General features: G+C 39.9%; 1 protein-coding gene across 7 annotated transcripts in view; it reads left to right on the top strand.

Annotated features, from left to right (window-relative positions):
* LOC117427154 (transcription factor EB-like) overlaps window positions 1-25,107 on the top strand; it is a 32,848-nt gene that overhangs the window by 4,634 nt on the left and 3,107 nt on the right. For 2 of the 7 annotated variants that reach the window (XM_059003680.1, XM_059003682.1), the window contains exons 2-5: window positions 7,057-7,157; window positions 16,940-17,183; window positions 19,372-19,626; window positions 21,060-21,152. In XM_059003680.1, the coding sequence (XP_058859663.1) occupies window positions 16,989-17,183; window positions 19,372-19,626; window positions 21,060-21,152 (543 nt within the window). In that variant the 5' untranslated portion in view covers window positions 7,057-7,157; window positions 16,940-16,988. Of the gene's footprint in view, window positions 1-1,291; window positions 1,743-4,629; window positions 5,322-7,056; window positions 7,158-9,546; window positions 9,624-16,939; window positions 17,184-19,371; window positions 19,627-21,059; window positions 21,153-25,107 lie in introns of those variants that run through there. The other 5 variants (XM_059003679.1, XM_034045560.3, XM_059003683.1 and 2 more) reach the window with 4 other exon arrangements.

Raw genomic sequence — 25,107 nt, 5'->3', positions numbered from 1 at the left:
TCATGGTATGGAAACGGGGGGGAAAAAAAGCTGAGAATAAAAAGAAAATAAATAGAAAGCAAAAAAAAATGAAAAGCAGGGAGGTAAAGATTTTTTTTTTGGATCCCAGTACTTGTCTGGCTATTTCTCTAACAGTCAGCTTCAAGTTCTCCACAAGTGTCTATCCCAGTTCTGTTTGTTCTCATATCTGGTAACAGGTGGTATGCTTCTGAAAGCTGAATGGCGGATCTATCTGCATGTACAGTCTCAGTTAAGGTATTAAACTGTGGCCTGACTGTTTGCTGTCCTGCAATGTTTACATAATCAAATGAGGGCAGGGGTTTACACCACATTGTCCTGGCTACATTATATACTTAGATTGTAGCAATGCACTTGTGATTGAAGCATGCAATGCAGAATATGCGCTAAGCAAAATGGAAAAAAAAAAAATTGTCAAGGCCTTAATACCGTACAGAGTTTGCCTGAAGCATTACCTAACCACAATTGAAGCCACGCATTCTCTTACCGCTGGTGGAATTTACTGACATGAACGGGGTGCTGTGATGGTTTGCAGGATACACCAGGGTTTACCTTACGATTGAAGATGTATTTCTATATCTCTGGAATAAGGCTGTAAAGGTTCAAACGTATAACCGGAAATTAAAATACTAAACTTCTAATTTACTAATGATTTTTTAAAGTCCACAGTTTATAGTATATTGACCTGGAAACCACTGTAACTGGCTATCGATAAAAATAATGATATTCATTAAAAGGTTTAAGCATTTCATCTATTAAATGTAGATTTGCAGCCTGAAACCGGTCCGATTCGCTGAGACGTTGTGTGGACTTACACACACTGTGAATGTAGGTCATGTTACTGACAGACTTTACAGTGTTATTGATATTCTTGTTGCATGTATATTTACATAGTTGTTGCTGTTTTTTGTATCTCAGTTACAATGCATACTTTAATATCTACAAATCCTGGCAGCCTACCATATTATTTTTTTTATTTAGTCCCTTCCAAACTGCTAGCATTACTGGGCGGGATACTCCAGTGGAGAGGCTGCCTGCCGGTTGATCTGCTTGGTTAAACGCATTACCTTCAGTGCTCTGTGCGTGTGAACGGCCGCTCAGGCGTGAAGTCATAAAATCCAGGTTCTGGATTCCTGTGTGTTTTGAAAACGTCTCTCGCTCTCTCTGTTGTGTGGTTTCAGGGCTCCACCGAGAGCTATTTAAAGTAGGGTGACGGCGTCAGCCTTCAACCTAGCTGGCATGCTGTAGAGGCGAGCCAGGGATGGTTCTGCGACTCCGTCAGATAGCAACAAATGAACTGCAGCAACTTTATTATAGTTCAGGGTGCAGGGAATTGGGCAGAGGTTTGCTCAATACAGTAGTTTAATTGAGTATATATGAAGGGCCTTTATTTTTTATTAGGAGGGGGCATACTGTACTACTTTCTTAAAAGTATCCTGTATACAGTTTTAAAAATAGTTTGTACATAAGGTTGTAGCCCTTAAAAGCCCATGCTGGATATGCATATGGTGACAGAAACGTGTCTGTTTAGGTAATGGAGTGAAAGTAAAGACATTGAGAGAGACTTTTAGTCCAAATGTTAGGAATTGAATTGGTTTCTTTTAGTATTACTTCAATAAGGGAGGCAGCTTGAGGGACTGCTGCTGAAACATTTCTTTGGGGAATGTAAACAAACTGGACGCTCATCAATGCCTGCTCTCGTGTGGAGCAGAATGCACAGGAGGGTGAGTTGTGAAATTTTTTCTAAACATTTTCAGGAATCATATTTTATTAAACATTTCAAACATGATTGTGATGCACAGCTTTTTACCAGAAAAGAAACCTCATGATGACTGCTTGATTCAGAGCGTGAAGGTTTTGTTTTTGCATTGAAAGTGTGGAAAAGCAGTGCTGTGTTTTGTGTAGGGCGCGAGTTAACCACAGGGAAAGGGGAAGTTGTGTGCTAATGTCAAGCTGTTTAAAATGGGGAAGATGGATCACATCACACTGTAAAGGTCAACATGCAATTAGCATTAGGCCTACATAAAAGTATGGGCACTGCCAGATCCCTAAATCCCATTCCAGGCCCTTTTAACTGTTTACCCCCCATCAGTTCCTTAACAGCCACTCAACATTATCATACATCCTCCGCTAAATATCCCCAGTAATGAAGATTTGAATTGCTCATCCGATTGTTCTTAAACTTGGTATGGACATTCCTTAACCCAAGTTCTTGAGGGTTAAAAAGTTCTTGGTTGGGATACCGAAGGGTTTATGTGCATGCCTAAATCATTCCAAATTCTGTGAACGTGTGTAATCATGAGTTACGAGTTTGCAGTTACAGTACTTATACCCCAGGGATTCAGCGCTGCATTCAAGAAGTCAGTCACAGGCTGAGGTCTCTGTGAGCATGCCCAGCTTGTGCTGTATTTCAAAAGTAATCCCACACCGATCTTGGAACTATAAAACCCTACTGTAAGGAACTGCATAGCACAATCCATAAAGTTTCGAGCTGATAATATTTAAACACCTTGTATTTCCAATCTGCAATATCTTGTGCAATTTTTTGACAGCCCTTTCCCAATCACACGATCAGCAGTGAGTCAGGCACCCGTATTTCCTCTCTTCGCCGACGAAAAGCAGTCTCCACATGATGGCTCCAGGGGCCACATGATGCAGGGATTTCTCCATTGAGGAAGTGACTTCACCCTTGTTAGAAATGTAAAAAGCTTTTCTGGGGCTAGACTACCGCTACAAGCCCTAACACGTCCTGTTAGCATGTGGTATTGTACCACACTCCAGGTTCAGCTGCTGCAGGTGATGTGCTACGAGATGCTGCATGCACAGGGTGTGGCTCATTTATTAGGGATGGACGTTCTTATTAAAAGTACCTTGATAACGAGATGATCTATGTAAGGAAACTAATTGCAATTGTTATTGATTGCGATATTCAAAAGTTACACATCTATAGCATAAACATTTATCGTTAGACACAACAAATGTGGCACCTAGTTATAAACAGAATACAGGGTGTTAATGCTTGTGACAGGGTAGCCGTCTGCCACGTGGGTGCATGCATTTGCTGCTGAGTTACAGGCAGGAGATCGAGACGGAGGTTGAAGTTGATACGCCCTGCAGGCAAAGAGGATTTATTTACACATCAACACACTGAACAGCTCAGGTGACACTACCAGCAATGGCATCGCACAGAGCACATAGAACACAGTGTACGAAAACTTTGGTAGGATCTACAATCTCTGAATTAATCTTCTCTGTTAAATAACAAACAAACGTTGCTGAAGAGATTGATCATGGCAGATAAATGTGACGGATTACTGTGTCTCATTAACCCCTAAATCTATCTTCTGAAACTTTCTGCGCGCTGTTCTGGGTGATAGCTTGCTCCAGAGTCAGAAACTGGGACCAAGGGACACAGCTTGTAACTAAGTGGAGACGGAGGGTAGGAGACACTTTTATACACAGAGAGTAGCGAGGGTATTGGAATAATTAGGATCCTTTAAGACCCAACTTGATCACTGATGGGATCATTGTAAATGTTCTTAGTGTTATTACGTGAAATCAGTATTTGTTGTTTGAGTTTGGGCTTCCAATCACAGATAGACCAAGTGTTACTGTAGTTGTCCTCTGAGACGTTTGACAGGATGGGCCTAGATTTCATGGCTGGGATACTGATGCTCTTTTTTAGGAAATTTTTATGATGTCCCAATTTTCCATAAATCTTTGCAGGGCTTCTGATTTTCGGTTTTAACCGATAAAAAACGATAAAACACCCCCAATACAAAAAAAATGAAATCGGTGTATATCAAATAAACGCCGGAAAAACACTGGAAATGGGTACGCAAGTCACGTTGAAATAACCTACAAAAAAAATACAAATTCCCAGTGCAGTTGGACAATGTCCCTCCTTCTTAACTTGAATGTCGCATTGATTCGTTCAGAATACTTTAAACCCACCCCAACTACTGAGTAGCAGCAAATTCCTACATTTCTATTGGAGGATTGTAACACGCTTGCGAGATTTAAACAAGTTTACAGTGAGAAATGGAGCAGTGTTCTGGCTCACGAGATTTAAAGCTGTATTACAGTTTGATAGGGAGTATTTACTCGTTCATGGAATTTTAAACAAATTTGCAAATTATGGCAAAATGTAAAAAAATGCCTAAACACACAAAAAAAACAGAAAATGTACCCGGATTTCGTTGTGGAAAACGAAAAAAAAGGTATAACTTAAGTGCGCAAGTACTGTCGAGTTACTATACATATTGTGACAGAAAAAAAAAAAAAAACGCCCAAGATTTTTGAAAAGTAACTAAAACAATAATTTCATACAGTATATAAAAAGCAAAAGCCCTGAAAAAAAATGATTTGCGTAAAACATAAAAATATTTTTCCGAAACTATTAGAACAGGATGCTGTTTGAGTTACTGTACCTCTCCTGTACTGCTAGAGCGGTCTGTATACAGATCTGCAGTGCTAAAAAAGTTCAAAAATAAATCTTCATACATGACCATTGAAAATCAGAAAGTGCTGCCCCCTCTTTACTATGACTGTTTCCACTGCAGCCTCCTTTAATTCCGTGATCAAATCCAATGGAATTGCTGATGGGAAGAGGAAGGCTGTGGGGGCTGTCTCCTCATGGAGCCCCCAGTGCTGTACAGTGATCAGAGAGAGCTGGGACTGAGAGTGCCTTGTTCCCTGTAAATGAATGGCATTCGAGAGTTCGTGTGTGAGAAGCGGAGGAGGAAGCAGCAGAAGCGAGCAGTATTGCGGTAATTGGGCAATTTCATGACTAAGGGTTTCCCTGTGACTGTCCAAGCTTTGGGGTCACGAGCAGAGGCGTGCTGTATCAATATAAAAAAAACATGCTGCGGAGTTTGTGAAAAATGATCAGGAGGTAATATTCCAGTAAGGCTTGGTGTAGTTTAAGTAAGACCGCTTCTTTTATTTTATTGCTTTGGTTTGCGTTTTGATTTTTTTTTCTTCGCTGGAGCAGGATGAATAAAACTTCACAGAATCCAAGATGGTTGGCATTCGTTTGAAATTCAGATCAGGCCTCTCTCGTGTCTTAGAAGCTGGTTTTAAACAGGAGTTTGTTTTCCTTCAGTGACTTTCTTACCCCAGTAGTGCGCTCGCTACCAGTGTCCAATTGGATTGGGATTTCCTATTCTCGTACACATCCCAGTGCTAAAGGAAAGGGCTGCTGGTAGTCAAGGATTCTGGAAATGCACCAGCAAGCCTAAAAGACTGTCTAAAGCAGCAGAGAGTGGGAGTACTTCCGAAAATACCGCAGAACATCTGAAGAGGTACTCTGATTGCAGTTTATTACTTGGGAACCCCACGTTTAAAGAAGTGGACATTCTTTGCTATTTACTCAAAGTGAAAAGTATGACAGTATTTATTTTTGAAGTTATAAAACTAAAAATAAGCACATCTGATTATTAATTTAAGGCCTTTCCTTTTCTTTCACAAGGATTACTGTACATCACGTCAATGTCCTTGTGTAAAAATAGGAATTGTACTGAAATTAAGAATTGGATGTCCTATTCACAAAGGCTTTTTTATTATAATTTATTTTATTAATGTTCCGTTTAGAATATGACATAAAAAAAACACATTACAGTACCTGAGCTTTGTGAATAAAGCCTGTCGGTAGAGAGGGCAGAGGCAGTGTACAACTACAGCCGAAAGCTTTGCAGCACCTAGAATTTTACGATTGAGACATCTTTTTAAAAGTACATCATTTATATCTTTTATTTAACATCATCTAATCAAAGAAACTACAAAATGATATCGCAAAAATCTACCGGAAGCCATAATAGTAGTACAGTATTTCATGTTAGATTTCAAAATGTCACCTATTTCAATTTTTTGTACGTGGAATTATATAGAAAACTACAAGGCGGTATGTAATTCAATATTTTACCGTAACATTATTCAGCAGGTTTCATTCAACTTCATTCTGTAGGGTGGTGCAAAACATTTAGCCGTAGCTGTATATCCTGTGCAGAAGTGTAAAGAGAAGACGGGGGAACGTCAGTCGTTAAGGAAGATGAGCAAAAACAATTACCCGCTGCCCAGAATTTCCAGGAATAAACCGTGCATTCACATTACTGTAGATTCTTGGGGTTCTGCGCTTAATTACCTGTCATAACCTCTTTGATAATCATAAAGGAGTTAATAACTTATTGTGAGTTAAACTGTAATGCTGTTTTCTGCCACAGAAATGACTGAATGGCAGCGGGGGTGTGTATGGAATGGAGTTTGCATGTTTAGTAGTTTTAGAAACTTACACTAGCCATGCTCCCACTCATGTATTTTACAACTTACCTCAATTGAGTGTATCATTTAAATGATCCAAAGCTGGCAGTTTGAACAACCTGCATGAACAGCTCCTGTAGAAATTGTCCTGTTAACCCTGGTGGTATCAGTCAATTAGGTTCCTAAAAGAGCGGTCATTATCCCACAGGCACTCCCAGGTGCCATCTGACATTCCTTGAAACACGCTATAAGGCAAAATGTGTCTCCAGACCAAAAAAAAAAATGCTCAAGATTTTAAAAATGTCTTCATACACAAAACCGTTTGTTAACTTAATAATAGGATTAACGTCCTCCACAGCAGTCATTACCCGTAGATAATTGACCATGTGATTGGGAGACCTAACTCTCGCAGCAGGTTGGACATTAGAGAAAATCATGGGGCATTCTGGACACAAATTACATCAGTTTGTGTTGGTTTGAGACAGGAATTTATTCACTTACTCTCGTTTTGAGGAACTTACTCTTGTTCTTGCTTGGTCATCCCACTACAGTGTGTATTGTGAAATCTGAATCCATGGAAAATTATATATATATATATATATATATGTAATGATATTTTGATGATTTTAATGATATAAGTGGGTTTTTATTTCCATTGTGAAAGAATCGCCTCCTCTGCGCCATGTATTCTTGCTTAAACCTACTATTGTACTTTGTTAAAATACGAATGCCTTTTTGCCAATCAAAAACTATATTTTCTTTATTTGTTATTTATTTCAGTGCCTTAACAGTTGCGATCCTCCCCGACTTCCCCCGATTGAGATGTAAAGTTCAGTGCATTCAGTACATTGAGATCAAGTCCAGCGTTTTTACATAAAGAGGTAATTGTTTCACTTGCCATACTCCCTGCTCCCTATAAAAAAAAACAGAAAAACAACAGCAACCACAGAATACACCATTACATTGGATCATAGCCCTCCTTTCTCTAACAACCTCTGACCTAGCCTTGCTTTCTCTTGCTGCACGATGTACCCATTTTTATCTGCTGTTTTAATCTGGGCTATACTGTCAGATATATATCTTTTTAGACAATACAGCTGCTCCTTTGTTTACATAGAAACACACCCTGTATGCTATAAAGTTTAGTCATGTCAGTCTTGGCGATGGTGATGTATAACATATTACCTTTTACAGTGATCTCATCAGACCTCATAGGCTTAGCAGGGTTGGGCATGGCTGGACTGTATTTTAGGCAGTAGTGTTGGGTTTCTCAGAATTCCGCCAGTGCACCAGCACTTTGACAGGAGACACTGTGTTGTTGAAAGGAGCTCCCTTGCGGATGTAACCAAAGTTCTTGCTGTCTTGTGTTTATTAAAGCTCCTGTGAAACGATTTTGAAGATCGGTCAACTGCAGTGATTCAATTAGGGATTGCTTATCTGACTGTACGATATCACTAGAAACTATAGCAATGCTGTTGATGTCGTTGTTAGAATCAGTTTTCAGTGTCTTAAATACTTTGGATATTGTAATTGCACCATCATTTGCAAAACGCAAGGCCTCTAAATTTGATTTTTACACTGATTTGAAGCAGAAGTCTTGAGAGACACCTTAACTGTGAATGAACGCTACATTCAATTTCATAAAAAACAAAACAAAAAAAAAACCCTCCAACCTGTCTGTCTCCTTTAACAACTTGAATGTGTGAAAACATATGCAACCACTGCGCTCTGCAAGTCTTTTAATGTTGGGTAGAGCCACTGTCTTTATGGCCTGTGGGTCAGGTTGCTTCAGGCTGTATCTCTGGTTGAGTGATCGCGACAGCCACAGTAGGTCTAGATTAGACTGTAGGGCCTACCTAGCCTCATCTCTTGCATAGCATGCTGTTAACTGCACGGCAGCATTCAATTGTGTCTCGTGATTCCAGCATTTTTAATGCTACAGCATCTCCTGGTAAACCATGTAAACTGTCTACATGTGTGTTACTGACATGTAAACTATCTACATGCGTGTTACTGACATGTAAACTATCTACACGCGTGTTACTGACTGAATTGAAAAAAGTGCTTCTTTTTCTATACATAACTTAGCCCTTCTCTCTGCTGAGATTGAAATAGTACTTTAAAACAAATACTGTACACTTACAGTAGATACCCCCCCCCCCCACTATATCTGTCTTACTAATCTCTGCTGTTATCTTGGTGTGATCTATTTACTAGGGAGGATACAGTTGAACTTACAGTACACGTGTCTGTTTCTTTAAGGGTATTTCCCATGTACACGGTATGTAAATTCAGAGTTTCACAGAAATTAGTTTGTTTAAGGCTCAGGATCTTAACACCACACCTATGTACAGTGAGGCTTGATATAGCCTATTCAATGTAAACTCAACCGAGAAATGTACAGAACTTTTGGGCCAGTCCATTCAAATGCATAGGGGTTGATCTGTGACCAGAATGACAGTTCTGGTCAGTAAAGGTCAATTAACTTGCTTAGAATGTTAAACTGACAAAAGACTGCCTTTTCTAAGAGCTGTTAGCCTTGAGATAATTACTTTACATGAAGTGTTTTAATGCAGGTCATTGAGACACAACATGAGTCTTCAGGTACACTCCCTCTGTAAAACAACAAGTGGATGCCTGGGAATGGGCGCAGTCCTTGGATATTTTGTAACTTGAAATCCTTGGGTATAACGCTCCAGGAATATGGCTAGCTCTGGGAATTGAATGGAATTGCGCTCCATTGGACCTGTTTTGTAAAAGGCAAATTGTAACATTGTAACAAAAAAAAAAAATTCCAATAGAACCTAGTTATGGGAAGAAGTAGTTCAATGGTTATAAGAATCAACTGGGAACGAGAAAAGGCCATTCGACCCATCAAGGCTAATTTATAATCGCACATTTCTAGTTGTTTTTTTAAATGTTCCCAGTGTTTTAAATCCTACGACTTCACCTGGCAGTCTATTCCATGCATATATAACTCATTTATAACAATCTGCACTTGCTTTAAAGTGGGGTTGCCCCCCCAAAACCCCGATGTTTAAACATTTTGTATCATGGATCACAAAGTCTCTAGACTCTAGGCTGGTAATTCATTTGCAGAAAACAACACTGAGATAAGTCCCGCAGGGGCTGGCCTCTGTTGACACAATAAGGTCTGAAGCAATTAATTTCTGTGATTTTTAGCCATTTCCTCCACATGTGTTGTGAGCTATTATAGGACTGTTGCAGCTCTTTCAAATGAGGAAGGTATATTTTCCGGGGTCTGGCAGATTGATTGCAGACTCGATGCAGTCAGGTCTCACCGGCTCTCACTCTGTCTGCTGGAGCCCGGACAGACCAACAACAAGGTAACACAATTTACTTGTTACGATCCCTTTATATACAGTCTTTATATAGAATGAAGTCATTCATCTGTACAGAGATCGGTGCAGGAGGCTTTGAAGATTGAAGACTTCTTGTTTCAGGACAGTCCGGGCTCTGTGTCAGAATCAGATGGAGATAAATGGCTTAAAGAATATGAGCATTTTAACAAACACATTATTTAACATGTTTCTTACCAGAGCTCTCTGACTGCAGGGCCCCAGTTTTATGGTGTTAGGTCATCGGGGCTAAAAAAAAAAAGGCTGATAAAACTCTAGTTAGACTTAATTAGAGAGGAAAGATATTGTGAAATAATTGCGAGAACTGGTGGAGAATAGATATTGTTGATATGTTGAGAGAGTATAAAGCTCACCAGCTATAATCAAGTTGACTCTTAAGTACTATTGAATAGCTACTCCTCTACGGTTAGTACTGTATGAGGTATAATACATTTGTTGAATGTTAGACGTTATTTTTTTTATTTTTTTTGAGAAGCTTGTAAAGATGTTTTCTTGAAAAAGGGGAACAGAAAGTGAAGGTGGTTTGAAACGTCGCGTGGGTAACCCTAGCATAGAGGGTTACAGATACCCTTAAAAGAACATGCAGGCCTGCATAGCAACAAACAACACTGTAGGTTCTCGGTTTCAATCTTCAGTCCCTTCACTGTGCTCAGGCTCACGTCACCATGAGACTTGTATCGGCTGACTAATTATATTTAATAAACCAGTCAGTATTTTTTTGTAATATTTATGTATAAAGCATAAACGGATCATATGTAGTTGCAATGGCATGAAAAGACTGTAAGTACCTTCGCTGTTTGTTTTCAAACACACTTTCCCTTGACAAAGGTATGTTAAACATACAGAAACGTTGGGAAGTTGGCCCTTTTGAATAAAAACTTTATATATAAAGCATGTGCCTTCTGTATGCAGCTTCCTGTTTATATGAGTGTGCGGTCACCTGATCTTGATGTTTTGTAATCTTGGGGTCTCAGTGATTTACAGTAAAGACTGACATGCCTTCTAAGAACAGTGGTGATTCAGAGCCACAGACTGTTTGTTTATTTCTCTCATTTATTTAATTGTTTGTGTTTTAATTCTTTATTTTTATGTACTGTATGTGTTGTACATGTGAGGTTGTAGATTTGCAACACTGGAATCGTTCTCACTATAGTATATGCTGTACCCAGTGAAGGGAGAGAGCAGACAGAGATATCACAGAAGTGGCCATGTGACCTGACTCAAGCCACAGTGAGGGACCAGGCCAGTCTCACTGAATGTACAGCTGATGCTCAGAAACTTTAAGGTGGTTTGGTCTAGTCTAGTAGCCGTGTTGTGTCCACCGAACAGATCACTTGTGACTTTATCCAGATTCAGGCTAATGAAGTAAGCTACTGTAGATTTAAATAGCTTTCTCAAAAACTAAAATCATAAAGAAATTGAGACACAATGCATATGAAATGTATGAGAATCTTGTACTTTTATTGACTTATGATTACAATAAATAGTTACACATTTTTAAAAATAATATCTTGTGATGTATTTGAGGTGTGATCCAGCACCTCAAAGTAACTGTATGTTCTAGTCCGGATTTGCCAGTGATCCCGCTGCTCCTGATTTAGCAGCATTGGTGTGAACAACACTCTAAATTAAAAAAAAAAAAAAATCTATTTTGGATCTGACAATGAGTGGCTATAAAAAGACTCAAGCAAAGCACACAGAGAAGGAGCAGATTCAATAATGCCCGCTCTGTCGTGAGAATTGTTAAAGCGTTATTGTTTTCTTGAGCCGTATCCCCTTCCCTCCACCCCCTGGCTGAACAAATTACATGTTTTGCTTCTTTAATCTGAGAGACTGTACTGTTCTGAAATCATAGGCCAGGCTCACAATGCTGTCTTGTAATATTTTTCTTTTGTGAAAATACTGAAGTTTTATTTTACAGGAGCTTTGTGATCTCTTATAAAAGTCTCCCAGAAACGATTGAAGTTCAGTAATGAAATTACTGTGAAAGCATGGCATGGCACAGCCTTGATGTCTTCTGTGTCTCAGAGCGCACACATACAATTTATAAAACTTTAGTATCAAAGCCCTTGTGCTATCCACTCCCCTCCCCACGTGACTCCTGTTGGGTCTCACCCCAGCCTCCGTTAGTACCACATCACAAGACCCCAAAGTTTTATTGTCAGAGCCACGCCCCCCCCCCCCCCCCACCTCCTTATCATCCCTGGCAAGGAGCTTTGATTCTAGGGCCCTCGTGTCTTGGAAAGGGAAGGCCAAGTTCTATAAATAAATGCTGTGCATTCGAAACCCCTGAGACCCCGCTGGCATCTGACCAGGACAGCTACTCGGGTGCCACATGCAGTGTTACCGACAGAACAGTACCAACAGTTGCCCCGGGTTTAATGATTTTTGTGGGACTGATGTGTGCAACATGCTGGTAATAACTGATGCCACGTCATTGAGTTTTAAATGTTTCAGAAGTGTCTGATGTGAAACAAATTGCAGTGAAAGCACCGTAGACCAAAGTTTCTGCTCTCAGTTTGTTATTGGTTACTTTTTGTCCTTAAAGTAGAAAGCAGTGAGAGTGAAGAGCGAGCATGGAGAGAATGGAACACTGTGTCGATGGAAATCCTGAAGGACAGGTTCCTATGGCAGATCTTGGTTTCTATTAATACTCAGATGGTAATGCTAGTGCAGCAAGATACTATTTCTGTGTCTTGTTAAGGATGATTTTATGTTACGTAAGGTAGGGCCTTATGATTCATTTAAGGCAATTGTATTTAGTTGTGTCCATAGTGCGTCTTTGATTAGTCAGATCTTTGCACCAGCGATGTATTTCGGGTTACAAAATCCTTTCCTGGAACTTAAACAATACACAGTGATTGCCTTTAGAAAAATATACGTGGAGCGGCATAACTTTGACTGCACTGTGACTGCACTGTATGAACGTCACTTTCCAAATTACATAACTGTGACTGCACTGTGACTGCACTGTATGAACGTCACTTTCCAAATTACATAACTGTGACTGCACTGTGACTGCACTGTGACTGCACTGTGACTGCACTGTATGTACGTCACTTTCCAAATTACATAACTGTGACTGCACTGTGACTGCACTGTATGAACGTCACTTTCCAAATTACATAACTGTGACTGCACTGTGACTGCACTGTGACTGCACTGTATGTACGTCACTTTCCAAATTATATTCCGTCAGACTGTTGTATCCAGTGCACCACTCGAAACAAATAAGGCCTTTGTGAAATGAAATGCCGTATTCAGGGATTGGTGAGTGGGATGGTCCAGGATGCTTGAATGATTCGGGATGGAAAGGGCAAACTGTGGCTATTGCAAAAGCAGTAAGAAACACTCAAAGGAACCCATGAGTTAACATTCCAAGTTGTGTATTTCAAGATTATAACACTACATACTGTAATATTACTGTTATCCCTTCTAGAAAAAAAAGGGTTGAAGACTGGAGCAAAAGCTAGAGGGCCAAATATAGATTCTCTTAAAACAGAATGTTTGCACTAGATTAATCTATTCAAACTTTGGCGTGGGTGTGGAAAGAAAGGCCACTCTCTCTACCTGGTGCAGAAAGACGGGCCAATGTAAAACTACTACATTCTTTCGAACACATGAAACGTTCTCTTTGAGCCATTGCCCTCACCCTAACCCTAACCTTAAATTAAGAGTAGGGTTTGGATTAGGGATAGGGCTTATTTAAATCTTAAACTCGGTATTCAAATTCTCTCAGCTGGCCATGGCTGAAAAGCCTGGCCCTGGCACCTACTGTATGCTTTATTAGGACTGTCTCAACCTGAATAAAAACCTGTCTCAGTAAATGCGGTCCCTCGTTTTTGTTTTTTTGAAGTTGGTCTGCTGGTTGTGTGCTGGGTTCTTGTTAGCTGTTGGTTTTGTGAAGTGGCCTGTGCAGTGAAAGTGAGACGGAAATAGCAGGACTTTTTATAGCCTGGTTCCACCCAGGTGCGCTTTTGAAACACAGAAGGGGCTGCTGCTGCAGGCCAGATAGGTGTGGAGGAGTGCAGAGTGTATCAGGCTGGGGGCAGCGAGTTCCTTCTTCAGCTCAGTGGTGCATGGAAATACAATACTGTGTGTGTGTGTGTGTTTTAGCTGCACCTAGACACTGGCTTTGCATTTATTTATTTTCTACAGTAATTTAATTCTAATTACTAACCCCAGGTTTTCCATTTTAGCTTGTAAAATAATTTGATTGAATAATTGACAGTGTTCATTTAAAGTTTGCAATGTTGGTATTCAAGAAGGCTTTTCATTTGTAGATTCATTTAAAACTGATCAAGGCAGAATATCCATTTGTCATTTTTAATTTATCAGAAAATACCAGATCTAGCCAGTGATGTATTTTTTATTAAGAGAATGATCAACGCTATTTCAAATGACTGTAAACCGTTCGTTACTCAGTCTTGCGGTTTATGACATCTCTCAAAACCCTAGTTTGTCTTTTTGTTATTATCTGATAATGGACTCCATGCCATCCATTATATGCACATCTGTGATTTAGTCTCCCGCTGTGACTGTTTGTTTGGTTGAATACCAGCTATCTGTGGACTGGGATCTGGTGACGGTCAGGGAATATAAAACCCAGACAAAGGTTGCTGTGTTTATTTGTCTTGGTTTTTTAATGCACACTGCAGGGTTAATGCTGCTCCACTGCATTTCAATTGGAGCTGGCTATCTTATTGTACCTTCATACAATACGCTTTTCTAACAGGCTCTTTATAGCATGTGTTGCTTTTTTTCAGTAAACAAGGCTTGTCACTTTGCACTGTAAAGAAATGCAATAGCATGGGGTGATCTCTTTCAGATCATTAGCAGTTATTTAGGGTGTTGTTCCAGCTAGGTGTAACGGGCAGTGTTGTGTGATAGGGATTCTGTCCTGTCCCGTCCCGGCTCTTTTGCATTGTGGTTAAGACACTCGCTTGCGGTGCACGGGCTCGCCGGTTCATGCCCCGCCTCCACCCTGTTGCATGAGCTCCACAAAAAGAGCGAGGAGAATCTCCTGAGCACTTCCAGTCACAGTAAGGGATCAGATGCCTAATCTGTTTGCTAATCATTTAGATAGGCTTCATTTTGCAATTCTAGTGGCTTCCCTCTCTCAAATAATGCTGCCCAATTAGATTAGACCTAGGCTTGTATTTGGGTTATAATTAAAGCCTTAAAACTTCTGTTGTACTGCAGCACATTACTTCTGTTGTTCTGTACTTGGTAACCATTTGAAACCAGTCACTATAGAAATCGTGCTGGTTTAAAATGGATTGATTTGGAAAAACTCAATATTTTTCACCCTGGGAAAAATTAAGCCAGGCTTTAGTTTATGGACCCATTCATAAAACAACTATACATGTAAAAGTGTTGGTGATTTAATAACAAGGACTAACAGTTCAGTGCAGTAACATTTTAATGATGCTAAATATTTAAAATATTTATATAGTGTAAGAGTTGTTTTTGTGTTACATTAGTAGAGAAGTACAGCTATGGCTAAAAGTTTAGCATCACCTAGAATTGTAGGATTCAGACATAATCAAAGAAAAAATATATATATATATATATATATGTATATAATTCTTCGCAGACACCCATATATATATATATATATATATATATATATATATATATATATATATATATATATATATATATATATATATATATATATATATAAATAATATGAACATAATTTTAGATATTCTATTTAACATCTTCTAATCAAAGAAACTATAAAAATTAAATTGCAGAAGTCTAGATATCGCATCATAGTAGTACAGTATTTTATGTTAGACTTTGAAATGTATCAATTTTCAATAATTGTCAGTTTTTCGTTAAGTATATTATTTTTATTATTATTTATTTCTTAGCCGACGCCCTTATCCAGGGCGACTTACAATTGTTACAAGATATCGCATTATTTTTACATACAATTACCCATTTATACAGTTGGGTTTTTACTGGAGCAATCTAGGTAAAGTACCTTGCTCAAGGGTACAGCAGCAGTGTCCCCCACCTGGGATTGAACCCATGACCCTTCAGTCAAGAGTCCAGAGCCCTAACCACTACTCCACGCTACTGTTTAGGAGAATGCATGGGGGAATATATATGGAAAACTACAAAGCGGTGGTATGTAATTCAATAGGTTAATGTAACATTATTCAGCAGGTTTCATTCGACTTAATGAAGCAAAATGATTTAATTCTAGAGGGTACTTTTGGCCATAGCTGTAAGAGTTCTAAAATGATAAGAAAACCTGATCATTCTGCATTTGAAAGCAATCCTCTTTCGGTAAAGGTTTGGAAACTACAAGAGCATTTTGGTAAAAACCCTTTTTACCAACACAGAAAGTTTGTTGAAGTTATGATGAATTTAGAAAATCATATGACAGTCACTCGACTCCCCTGTGCACTTCTCTTTACACTGCTTCCGGTCCTGTGTTCAGAATACACTGGGGAACTCCCTACACTGGGATCTCGTCTGCAAACAGTACAGGGGAAAGTCCCACTCCACAACACTGGGAACACCCACCTGTAACATTATCAACCCAAAACTGCAGAAACGCCACAGGAACCATTGGCCGACCACATGGTCAGCAGTGAAGTAAACCAGGTGGATTAGAAAACAACAGGATCTGTGGTGTCAGTGCGTTGCTATTGCAAGGGGATGCAGTCATTGTAGAACTAGTCAGAAACTTCTGTGTATGTTACCAGGGGGAGCTTTCAGTAGGGATTGAACTCAGAACAGCTGCCTTGCTGCTAGAGCTAGGAATACTTCTGCTAACTCAGGCCAGACCTTAACATGATCCACTGAGTGGTACAAACGGGACTGCTCCACCTACCTCTGTGTGTCTGAAACATTTTTTCTAGGGTTGGGGTTACTAAACCAGCCCCATACAGCACTGGATATTAACCAGCTGGAATCAACAACACCAGCAACATTTGTATTGCGCCTTTCACATCAAGCAATTTCCCAACAAACTGTACAGTGGGGGAAAACACACCTGCACACACTAATAAAAAAAAATCACATAAAGTAGTCTCAGGTGCTTACTGCCAAAGAATGTGCCTGTCTCAGCTGCAAAAAAATATAATCATAGACTTAAAACTTAAGGTTTTGCATTTTTGATATTTCCAGAGTGCAAAACAACTTGTTTAGTGAAGGCACAGAGGAGATGAGCAGCAGGTTAACAAAAAACAGGACAAGGGATATTAGTGTGACACAGTTCCTTAAGGTGCTCTGTGGCCTGACCAGTGCTGTGTGTTTCTTTTCAGTGATCTTGGCAGTGAAGAGGACTCCGCACCCCGCCCAGTCTCCTGCACCATGGCCTCCCGCATCGGCCTGCGTCTGCAGCTCATGCGCGACCAGCTGCAGCAGGAGGAGCAGCGCGAGAGGGAGCAGCAGCAGCAGGCAGCCATGCATTACATGCAGCAGCGCATGCCCGCCCCGCAGACCCCCGCCATTAACACTCCTGTCCACTTCCAGTCCCCCATGCAGGTCCCAGTCGAGGTGCTCAAGGTGGGTGTGCTTCAATGCTTGTACTGCACACTTACAGTATTCTATATGTTGCATGGTAAAGAACAGACTGATTGCAAAAGCTGTGAAATGCCATGGCAAATGTATAACATGTGTTATTGTATACCGAAAGAGATGTATGGTAATCCAAGTTAATCAGAAACAAGCTTGATACAAGCTTTGTCAGCTGCAAAATGGCCATGCAAATGAAGCACGTTGAAGGTTTATATGGAGATGTGAGGATCACATTGTCACTTCTTCACAGTGTGCAAGCTTGTGGTTTCTACTGATCTGCTCGAGATCATATGTGGCAGAACTGTTAAAACTAGATTTAGAACATTTCAAATCGAGCAAATGGAAATATTAAACACCTATTTTATTTAATATTTTAGAGGTTAAGTTAAAGAAAATATATGAAAATGATGGGGGGGACCTGTCCAAACCTTTGCTCACACCTCATTTAACTGAGAAAATGCATTCCTTTAAATCACTGCTTAATCACCCCTGCCTGATTGCGTTAAACAACAAACGAGTTGAAAACGTGTGTGTGCGTGCATGCATGTGTGTGTGCAGGTATTACTATCAATGTGCGGACAAAATTTGAGAAAATGTCCCCACAAAGAAACTAACTCCTGAATAAACGACATTGTGTGGACGTCCCCACTTTGTAAAACAGTGTTTTTAAGAACTAAATATGCCTTCAAAAAAAAAAAAAGTGCCAAAATATTTAGTTTGCTGTCGATTTTCACCCTGTGTAGAGTTTTGTCTGACTGGAGTTAGAAATAGTAAATAAAAATATAGTGAGAGTCAATGAGAAGTCCCCACAAATATAGGAATGCAAACATGTGACTGTCTGACTGACTGACTGACTGAAACACCGGTGATTTTGTGTACAGTATATGTGAAAGCATTTTGATGCTCAAGATTGCTGCTTCATCTATAGGCACAGTTTCTGTTCTCTGAGCATTGACAGAACAAACTTTGGGACTGAATGAGAGTTGATACCCACAGGATGAACAACAGTTTTTAAGAAGCGATGGGGTAGTTCAGTCTTCATGTTTTTGAGACCAGTGCCCAGCGCCACGTGTTACCAGCTTAGACCTCCAGCGGTGAAAGGCTAGTGCATTAACCCACTCTGCTGCCAAGCCCCCCCTCTCAAGCTAGCTTTTAAGAAAGCGCTGCTGTTGAGTAACAGTGTGTGCCGCGGATCAGGGGGAGGTTTAACTGGACAGTAATCCCTCATGTGCTGGAGCGGGGTGTCCCCACCATGTGAGTTAAGAAGCAGGAACAGCAGTGGTAAAGCTGGTTCCCACTCTTGGGAAAGCTGCCATTAGACCAGACCACATAGCTCAGTGCAGCACAGACTGCTTGCAGATTAGACAAAGGCAGGAAAGCACTTCACTGGAGAACATGCGGTGGACTAGCAGCCAGGTAAGGAAGTTGGGAACTTTTAGCAAATTTCTTCCATAATGCGTGCTCTGGAACTCCAGTAGTGCTTCCTCATGCAACTGCACTACTTAAAAAAAATAAATAAATAAAAAAAAGGTTAAAAGGCAGTGTTGTGGGATTTTATTTGCACAGGATTTAATATCCTACATGTATGTCGTAGGTATCTTAAATTAGTCAAATTGAATTTGAAAAAATGAGTGCGTTGATCTAAAATGGTAATCTTGAAATAGCTGGACTTTGAAGTGAAAGAATGAGGACAAGCCCCCCCTAGCTCTTCATCCCTGAGGTGATGGCTCTGGGATTTACTGCTTTCTCAGAGGCCCCTGCTTTCTCAACACCGGGCTTGAAACTTGAGGGTTAGGTAACTGTGTGGGTCGTTCCTGCTTACACTGCGTTAGTGGCAGTCTGTGACCTGTGTGCGGTCCTTGTCTGCTAGTGCCCAGATCTTTGAAGATCTTGGTTTGATCTGAAGCTATGAAAAAAAACCTACAGCATGGGAGTTGATTAGTAATCTGTAATCGGATGTAGGTTAGCTTACAATGCCTTGGAATGACATTGCATCAAAAGTGCATTATGTTTTTAAAATTGGAAGATATAAATGAGTTACTTGTGTTCGCCCCTTGTGATATTTAAGTGTGATTTTAAATGTGGGCTTATATAAATGATTACATCTGAACGGCATATTCCGGTTGGGTGTGTCGCTCTGTATTTACGAGTATCCTCTGTGTGTCTTGACTGACAGGTGCAGACTCATCTGGAGAACCCCACTAAGTACCACATCCAGCAGTCGCAGAGGCAGCAGGTGAAGCAGTACCTGTCCACCACCTTCGCTAGCAAGCAGACATTGCAGGCCGTGAGTGGGGTGCAGCCCTCCCCTCCGCCCCCCGTCCCTTCCCCCCACATGAGGCCGGACCTTCTAGTCAACACCTCCGCAGGGAACAGCACCCCCAACAGCCCCATGGCCCTGCTCAACATCAGCGCCAACCCCGAGAGAGAGGTAGCTCCTACAAGCTCTCATTCATTTGTGTTTTTATTAATGCTTTTGTGTTTACAGCATCCTTGTATGTCGCATTTGAGATGGAAAGCCAGATTCTAGACCATGTCAAATCTAGTTCTAAAGCCGAGTGAGAACAAAGTCACTTTGTGGCTTGGAACTTGCTTTCAGGAGGCTAGGTTTCAGGCTACTGCATGGTGCTCCAGGAGAGACTTGGGGTTTTGATACAGTAAAATGGCTTCAGACTAGGTCTCCTGGTTTCCTGGGACCAGGTTTCAAGCCACTGTTTCTGAAAAAGTAGGTTTGTGTTCCTGCAGCTTGAGACAGCTCTTTTTTGTATACACCATCTGGTGGATATCTGCAGCTACTACAACTTCAGCAGGGTAAATATGTAACACGCATAAATGAATAACTCGGATGCTTGGAATGCACATGTATGGTTCTGAATGGCTCCATTTTGAGATGTTAATTAATAACAGCTATTTGAATATGTATTATTATTAGTAGTACTGTAGTTGTAGTAGTACATAATCGCATTTTAAGAAGTGAGTCAAAATCAAAATTGGTTTACATTTTTGTACTTTTTTTTTTAGTATTAAATTCATTTATATTTTCCTAAAATCCTCTTCTTCCCTGAAACTTCAGTGTTGACTCTGTTTGTCTTTGTGTCTGTATTGATGTAGAGCAGTTTAACTGCAGTGGTATTTTACAGTACATGCAGCTGTTTGTACATGCGGTTACTCGTGACTCCTGTTATAATTCACAACGAGGCAATGTTTTACTTACAATATTTGGACATGCTTTAACTAAGAACAGGAGACTCACTTACAGCTGTATGATGGAAGTAACTATAAACACATACTGTGGTTGTGTTTGAAGGTCTGTAAAATTAAAATCGTCAAGGTTTTGTAGACCATGAACCCACTAGAAATGAATTGTTTTGTAGCACACATTAATTGTTAATTAAATCTTGTACAGGGGACTTTTGTATCTCCATTATTCAGCAAGAAGTGTGGTTTTGGTATTAAGAATTTCATTTTTTTGTCTTTTTTTATGCAGTTGCATTAATGTGTGTGAAACCAGGGTTGGTTATTTTATGATTTAACAGCGCTCTTCTGGGTATATTTTATTGTATGAGACTAGTGCTTATTTTTATTTGTACCAAGTTTGTTTTTTGTCTATACCGATGTTAGTTAGGCACCTACACATTTTAGCTAAAATCTTGTATTTGTGTCACACACTCTGCCTCTTTTCAGCATGTTTATGATTTAATCACCTAGCTTTGATTTCTATGTTTGAAGGCAAAGGCAGTTGCATTTATACAGGGTTATTTGTACAGGAAATATACAAAAAATAAAATAATAATTTGACCCTCATACTCCCCCAAACCCTTTAAAAATAAATACAATTAAAATATGACCTTTCTTTCCATTCAGATGGATGATGTAATCGATGACATCATTAGTCTGGAGTCCAGCTATAATGACGATATACTGGCTTACATTGACCCTGTGCAGATGTCAAACACAGTAAGTGACATTGAAAATCATACACCTTTTTTCCCTCACACATACACTAGAAGGACGAGTTGTTGGCTACAATCACTGAATAGTGGGGTTTGTTTTTGGTGTGAACTTAAGGCTGGGTTTTGTTCACTTCAGCAGAAATATTTCCGATGTTTGATGCAGCTGGTGTCTTTTTCTTTGAAGACTTTTTAAAGAAATCGTGCAGCCCTATGCATTGTGTGTTCAATCATTTACCGGAAGCAAACTAAACTGGCCGCCAGGTTCCTAAATGCAGCGTAACAGGCAGTGCCTCAATAAGGCAAACGTTTGCTGTATTTATTTTTAAGTGATCAAAAATATGTATATTTACACTATATTCTTTCAGAAATGGGAATTTTCACGGGAACTACATATTACATGGCAATGGGTGAATTTCACGGCAATCGTGAAATCTGTGATAACCTTGAAAATAATGTCAGCCTTAGTGATGGGGACTGATGCAGGTTACATTCTGTTTAGATGGTTATGTTGATTCTGTCTTGCTCATTCTCTGAGAAGGTCTAATATGGGTCCCTTCTTACTGTGTGTGCGCAATGCTACATATTTAACCTTTTATCGCGGCTGTTGTGTGACTTGGTTATTCATGTAAAGCATTATAATGGTCTTTCAACCAAATAGTCCATCATTAATGATCATTTGATCTTATTACTCGTCATACAGGGCCATCACATGTATTGAGATCAGTAGTGTAGTCCTAAATATGAAGGTACCGGAATGGCACTAAAATACAGATATTCTTAAGAATGTATTATATGAATGCGCATTTATAAGAATTGCCTTAAAGTGTCTTTCTCCATCTTGTCAGAATGCTTTGTAAGACTCTGCGAGTGCCAGTGGCTTCGTTTGTGTTTGAGTCCACAGTCATAGTCGCTGCCCTGTTGCTGTCGTCTTCGTCTGCATGTTCAGCCTTCTTAAAGTCGTAGTTGGTAATAGAAGAAGTTCTTAATGCTCTTTATTGCATTAGGAGCACTGCTGACTGAATCAGACAGTTGTGCGGGTCATGTGACTCTGCTTGCTGAAATATTATGTGAGATCCGGCTCACCCACACCACTGATTAAGATGCAGTTCATATCATGACCTGCGTATCGTTACACCCTTTGTCAAAATAACTCACTTGGACAATTCAGACCCCAGCTGCTTCTCCGTACTCAATAAATACAGTATTTTGACCCGTGTGGTACTGTGGTTGCCAATTTGGAATCTGAATAGCAATAGTGGCGACTGTAATCTTTAAACACATTCTCTGAAACGGCTGAGCCGTAAGGACAGGAGTTCAGCCGCACCATTGTCACTCATTAATAATGCTGCAGGCCACAGGTTCAACAAAGCCACCTGTTTGTGGCTAATCTCTGAGTCCGACCCCTTAGTGAAGTCATGCATTTCTGTTTTTTCACTGAAATGGTTTGCTAAAGACGAGGAAATAAGGAGCTGTACGTTAATGTTTGCTGATCCCCAATGCGCTCCAGTCAGGTATTGCCTGGAATAATTGTCTTGCTTTGATAGCCTGCAGCAGGGGTAGGCAGCCTTGGCACTTCCAATCCATTCCACTGCAGGACTTTGTTCCAGCTCGATGCTTAATTATTGAATTGTGACCCTGTTGGAGGTCATTTCAATAATTATATGTCTGATTGGAACAAAGTGCTGGAGTGGAACGGATTGGATGCGTGCATACCGCTGTCAAATCATAGATTTCAAATGGAAGTAAGAAAGCCCCAGATGTAATTTGTAACGGATGAAAAATCAATTTGCTGTTTTCGTTGCCGTAGCATATTCTTGATGGCTGATGCTTCTGGTCGGTTCATTCTCTCGGATACCCTTGGAAGTTTGATTAAAGCAGCAGAACCCTACAATCACATACAGTTTTACACTACCAATCCTTGGCGAATGTAGTTTAGCCTTCTGAAAGTTTCTTTTTGAAACAAATATGTAGACAAAGGAAAAACGAGACCTGCTTTTATCCCGCTTTGTCTTCCATTTTCGTTGCTTTCTAGTTAAAAGAAATGCATCCAACATATATGAATAGCTTTAAACTGTGAGACACGTGCATTAGGTATGGCTTATAAAGCGCAGAGTAAATCCTGGACTGGTTTACACTGCTGTATGAATCCTACCTGTATGCTAAAAACAAAACAGTGTGCTTCACCAAGAAAGTGCAGGGATCTCAGTGCAGTACTTTGCTCTTTGACTGGGAGCTTTGCATTGACTGCTCACAAAATTAACAATTAAACCAGCACAGGTTAGAGTTAAACCTGTTTACAAGTCACTTTTGTGGGGAGAATTGGCCTAAGATGCAAACAAGGCCAGCTGAAAGTCCATAGGGGGAAAAGTTCATTCTCTTCTCTAAAAAATAAAAAAACAGGCATCTGGGTTTGATCGCCTTGTTAGTCTAGTCAAGTCAAGCAGGAGACAGTAAGTGAGCCAGGAGAAGCCATTATGAAGGAGAAAGGAAAATCCTACGCAATTGTGGAGGTTATTGATGGGCAACAAATGCAGCTGGTAAGCATGCAGTACTGATGCTGCAAATTACTGCAAATAACTGCAGGTACAGATGGAATAATCTAGTTTTGTACTCCAGTCACACTAATTCAAAGTTATGTAATGCACTGGTAAACTACTGTATAAACAACGTGATGGATGGGAGGACAGGGTTGCATACTTTAATTCACATTATTCTTTGTAATGATGTGCGCTTGCCAGTGGCTCCTTTGAAAGACTGGGTTTCTTCTGCTGGTTTTTAGATGAGATGTAGTGCTCAGAAAGAGCTTTGCATGATAACTGTATCCTGTTTGCCTCTGTTTGAATTGACGATCTGCAGAAAGGGGCCAGGATAATAAGGTTGTTTGAGTGGGACTGAAAAGATGGAACCAGGTTTCATGTACAGGGGAAAAAAAAAGCAGTAAGGGTGTTTTGGTTAAAAATGTGATGCATTTATGAAGCTGTGTGTGTATTTGTAGTTAAAATAAAATCTGCATCCTTGCATTGGTTCTGAAAAGGCTTGATCTTGTTTTATTAAATACACTAATATTTAGTTTATTGTTTGTTTGGTGGCAGGGTTTTAAACTTTTTCACAATAGTTGCACTTCCCAGCAGCGCTGCAATTTTGCAAAATACGATTTGTTTTTAATAAGAAGAGTAAATACAGGGAGAAAAATATGTATGATTTATTTGTAAGAAATGACTTAATTGCTCAAATCTGTGTGTTTATCCCTGGTAGATTTAAAGCTCCTTAATGCTCTTACATGGTTCAATGGTTTAATCTGTATTGAAGAACACTGTGCTGAATCTTAACTTGTACACAGCTACAGGGTCAGGCAAATTAGCAGGACTCGGTTGTTCCTAATAAAGTGGCCACCCGTCTGTTACTTGTTATAAACTGGAGTTCTCGTAGTTTTGTTTGCCTCTGTTCAGTGTACTAGAATGCTGGAATCTGCAGAACTTCCGACCACAGCATTCCGAGTTTTGTCCAGCCAGCCACACTCAATCATCTGAAAGATGATCTATTTGGCACCACTGAAACTAAATAAAAATAAAATTAAACTTGTCCATCTTGTTACTAGAAAGTCTGTTCACCTCTCTTTGCCTCCCGGTATTATTTTAATGTCTTGTGCAATGGTATTTATTTCAGAATACATACTTAAATGAGACAATAAACATTTGTTTCTAAAAGTAAATCATTACATTTCTGGCAAGTCGCAGGAGAGATTGCTGTGTTTATCACAATGTTTTATCTCCTGTTTTATTGCTTGCTCAGATACCGAATAGCACAAATAAAGATGATGGATTAGATAGGGTAAGAAAGGGTACACTAAAATCAGTGAATTCTATATCTTAAACAAAACATTTAAAAACACATCGTATTAGAATGTATGGTTAATTTGGAAAGTGGCTTCTGCAGCCTTGCTGGTTCTTCAGCGATGT

Source organism: Acipenser ruthenus, chromosome 29 (genome assembly GCF_902713425.1).
Source record: "Acipenser ruthenus chromosome 29, fAciRut3.2 maternal haplotype, whole genome shotgun sequence".
NCBI classification, from domain to species: Eukaryota; Metazoa; Chordata; class Actinopteri; order Acipenseriformes; family Acipenseridae; genus Acipenser; species Acipenser ruthenus.
Note: the sequence above shows the minus strand (reverse complement) of the source record. Positions and strands in the feature narration are given on the sequence as shown.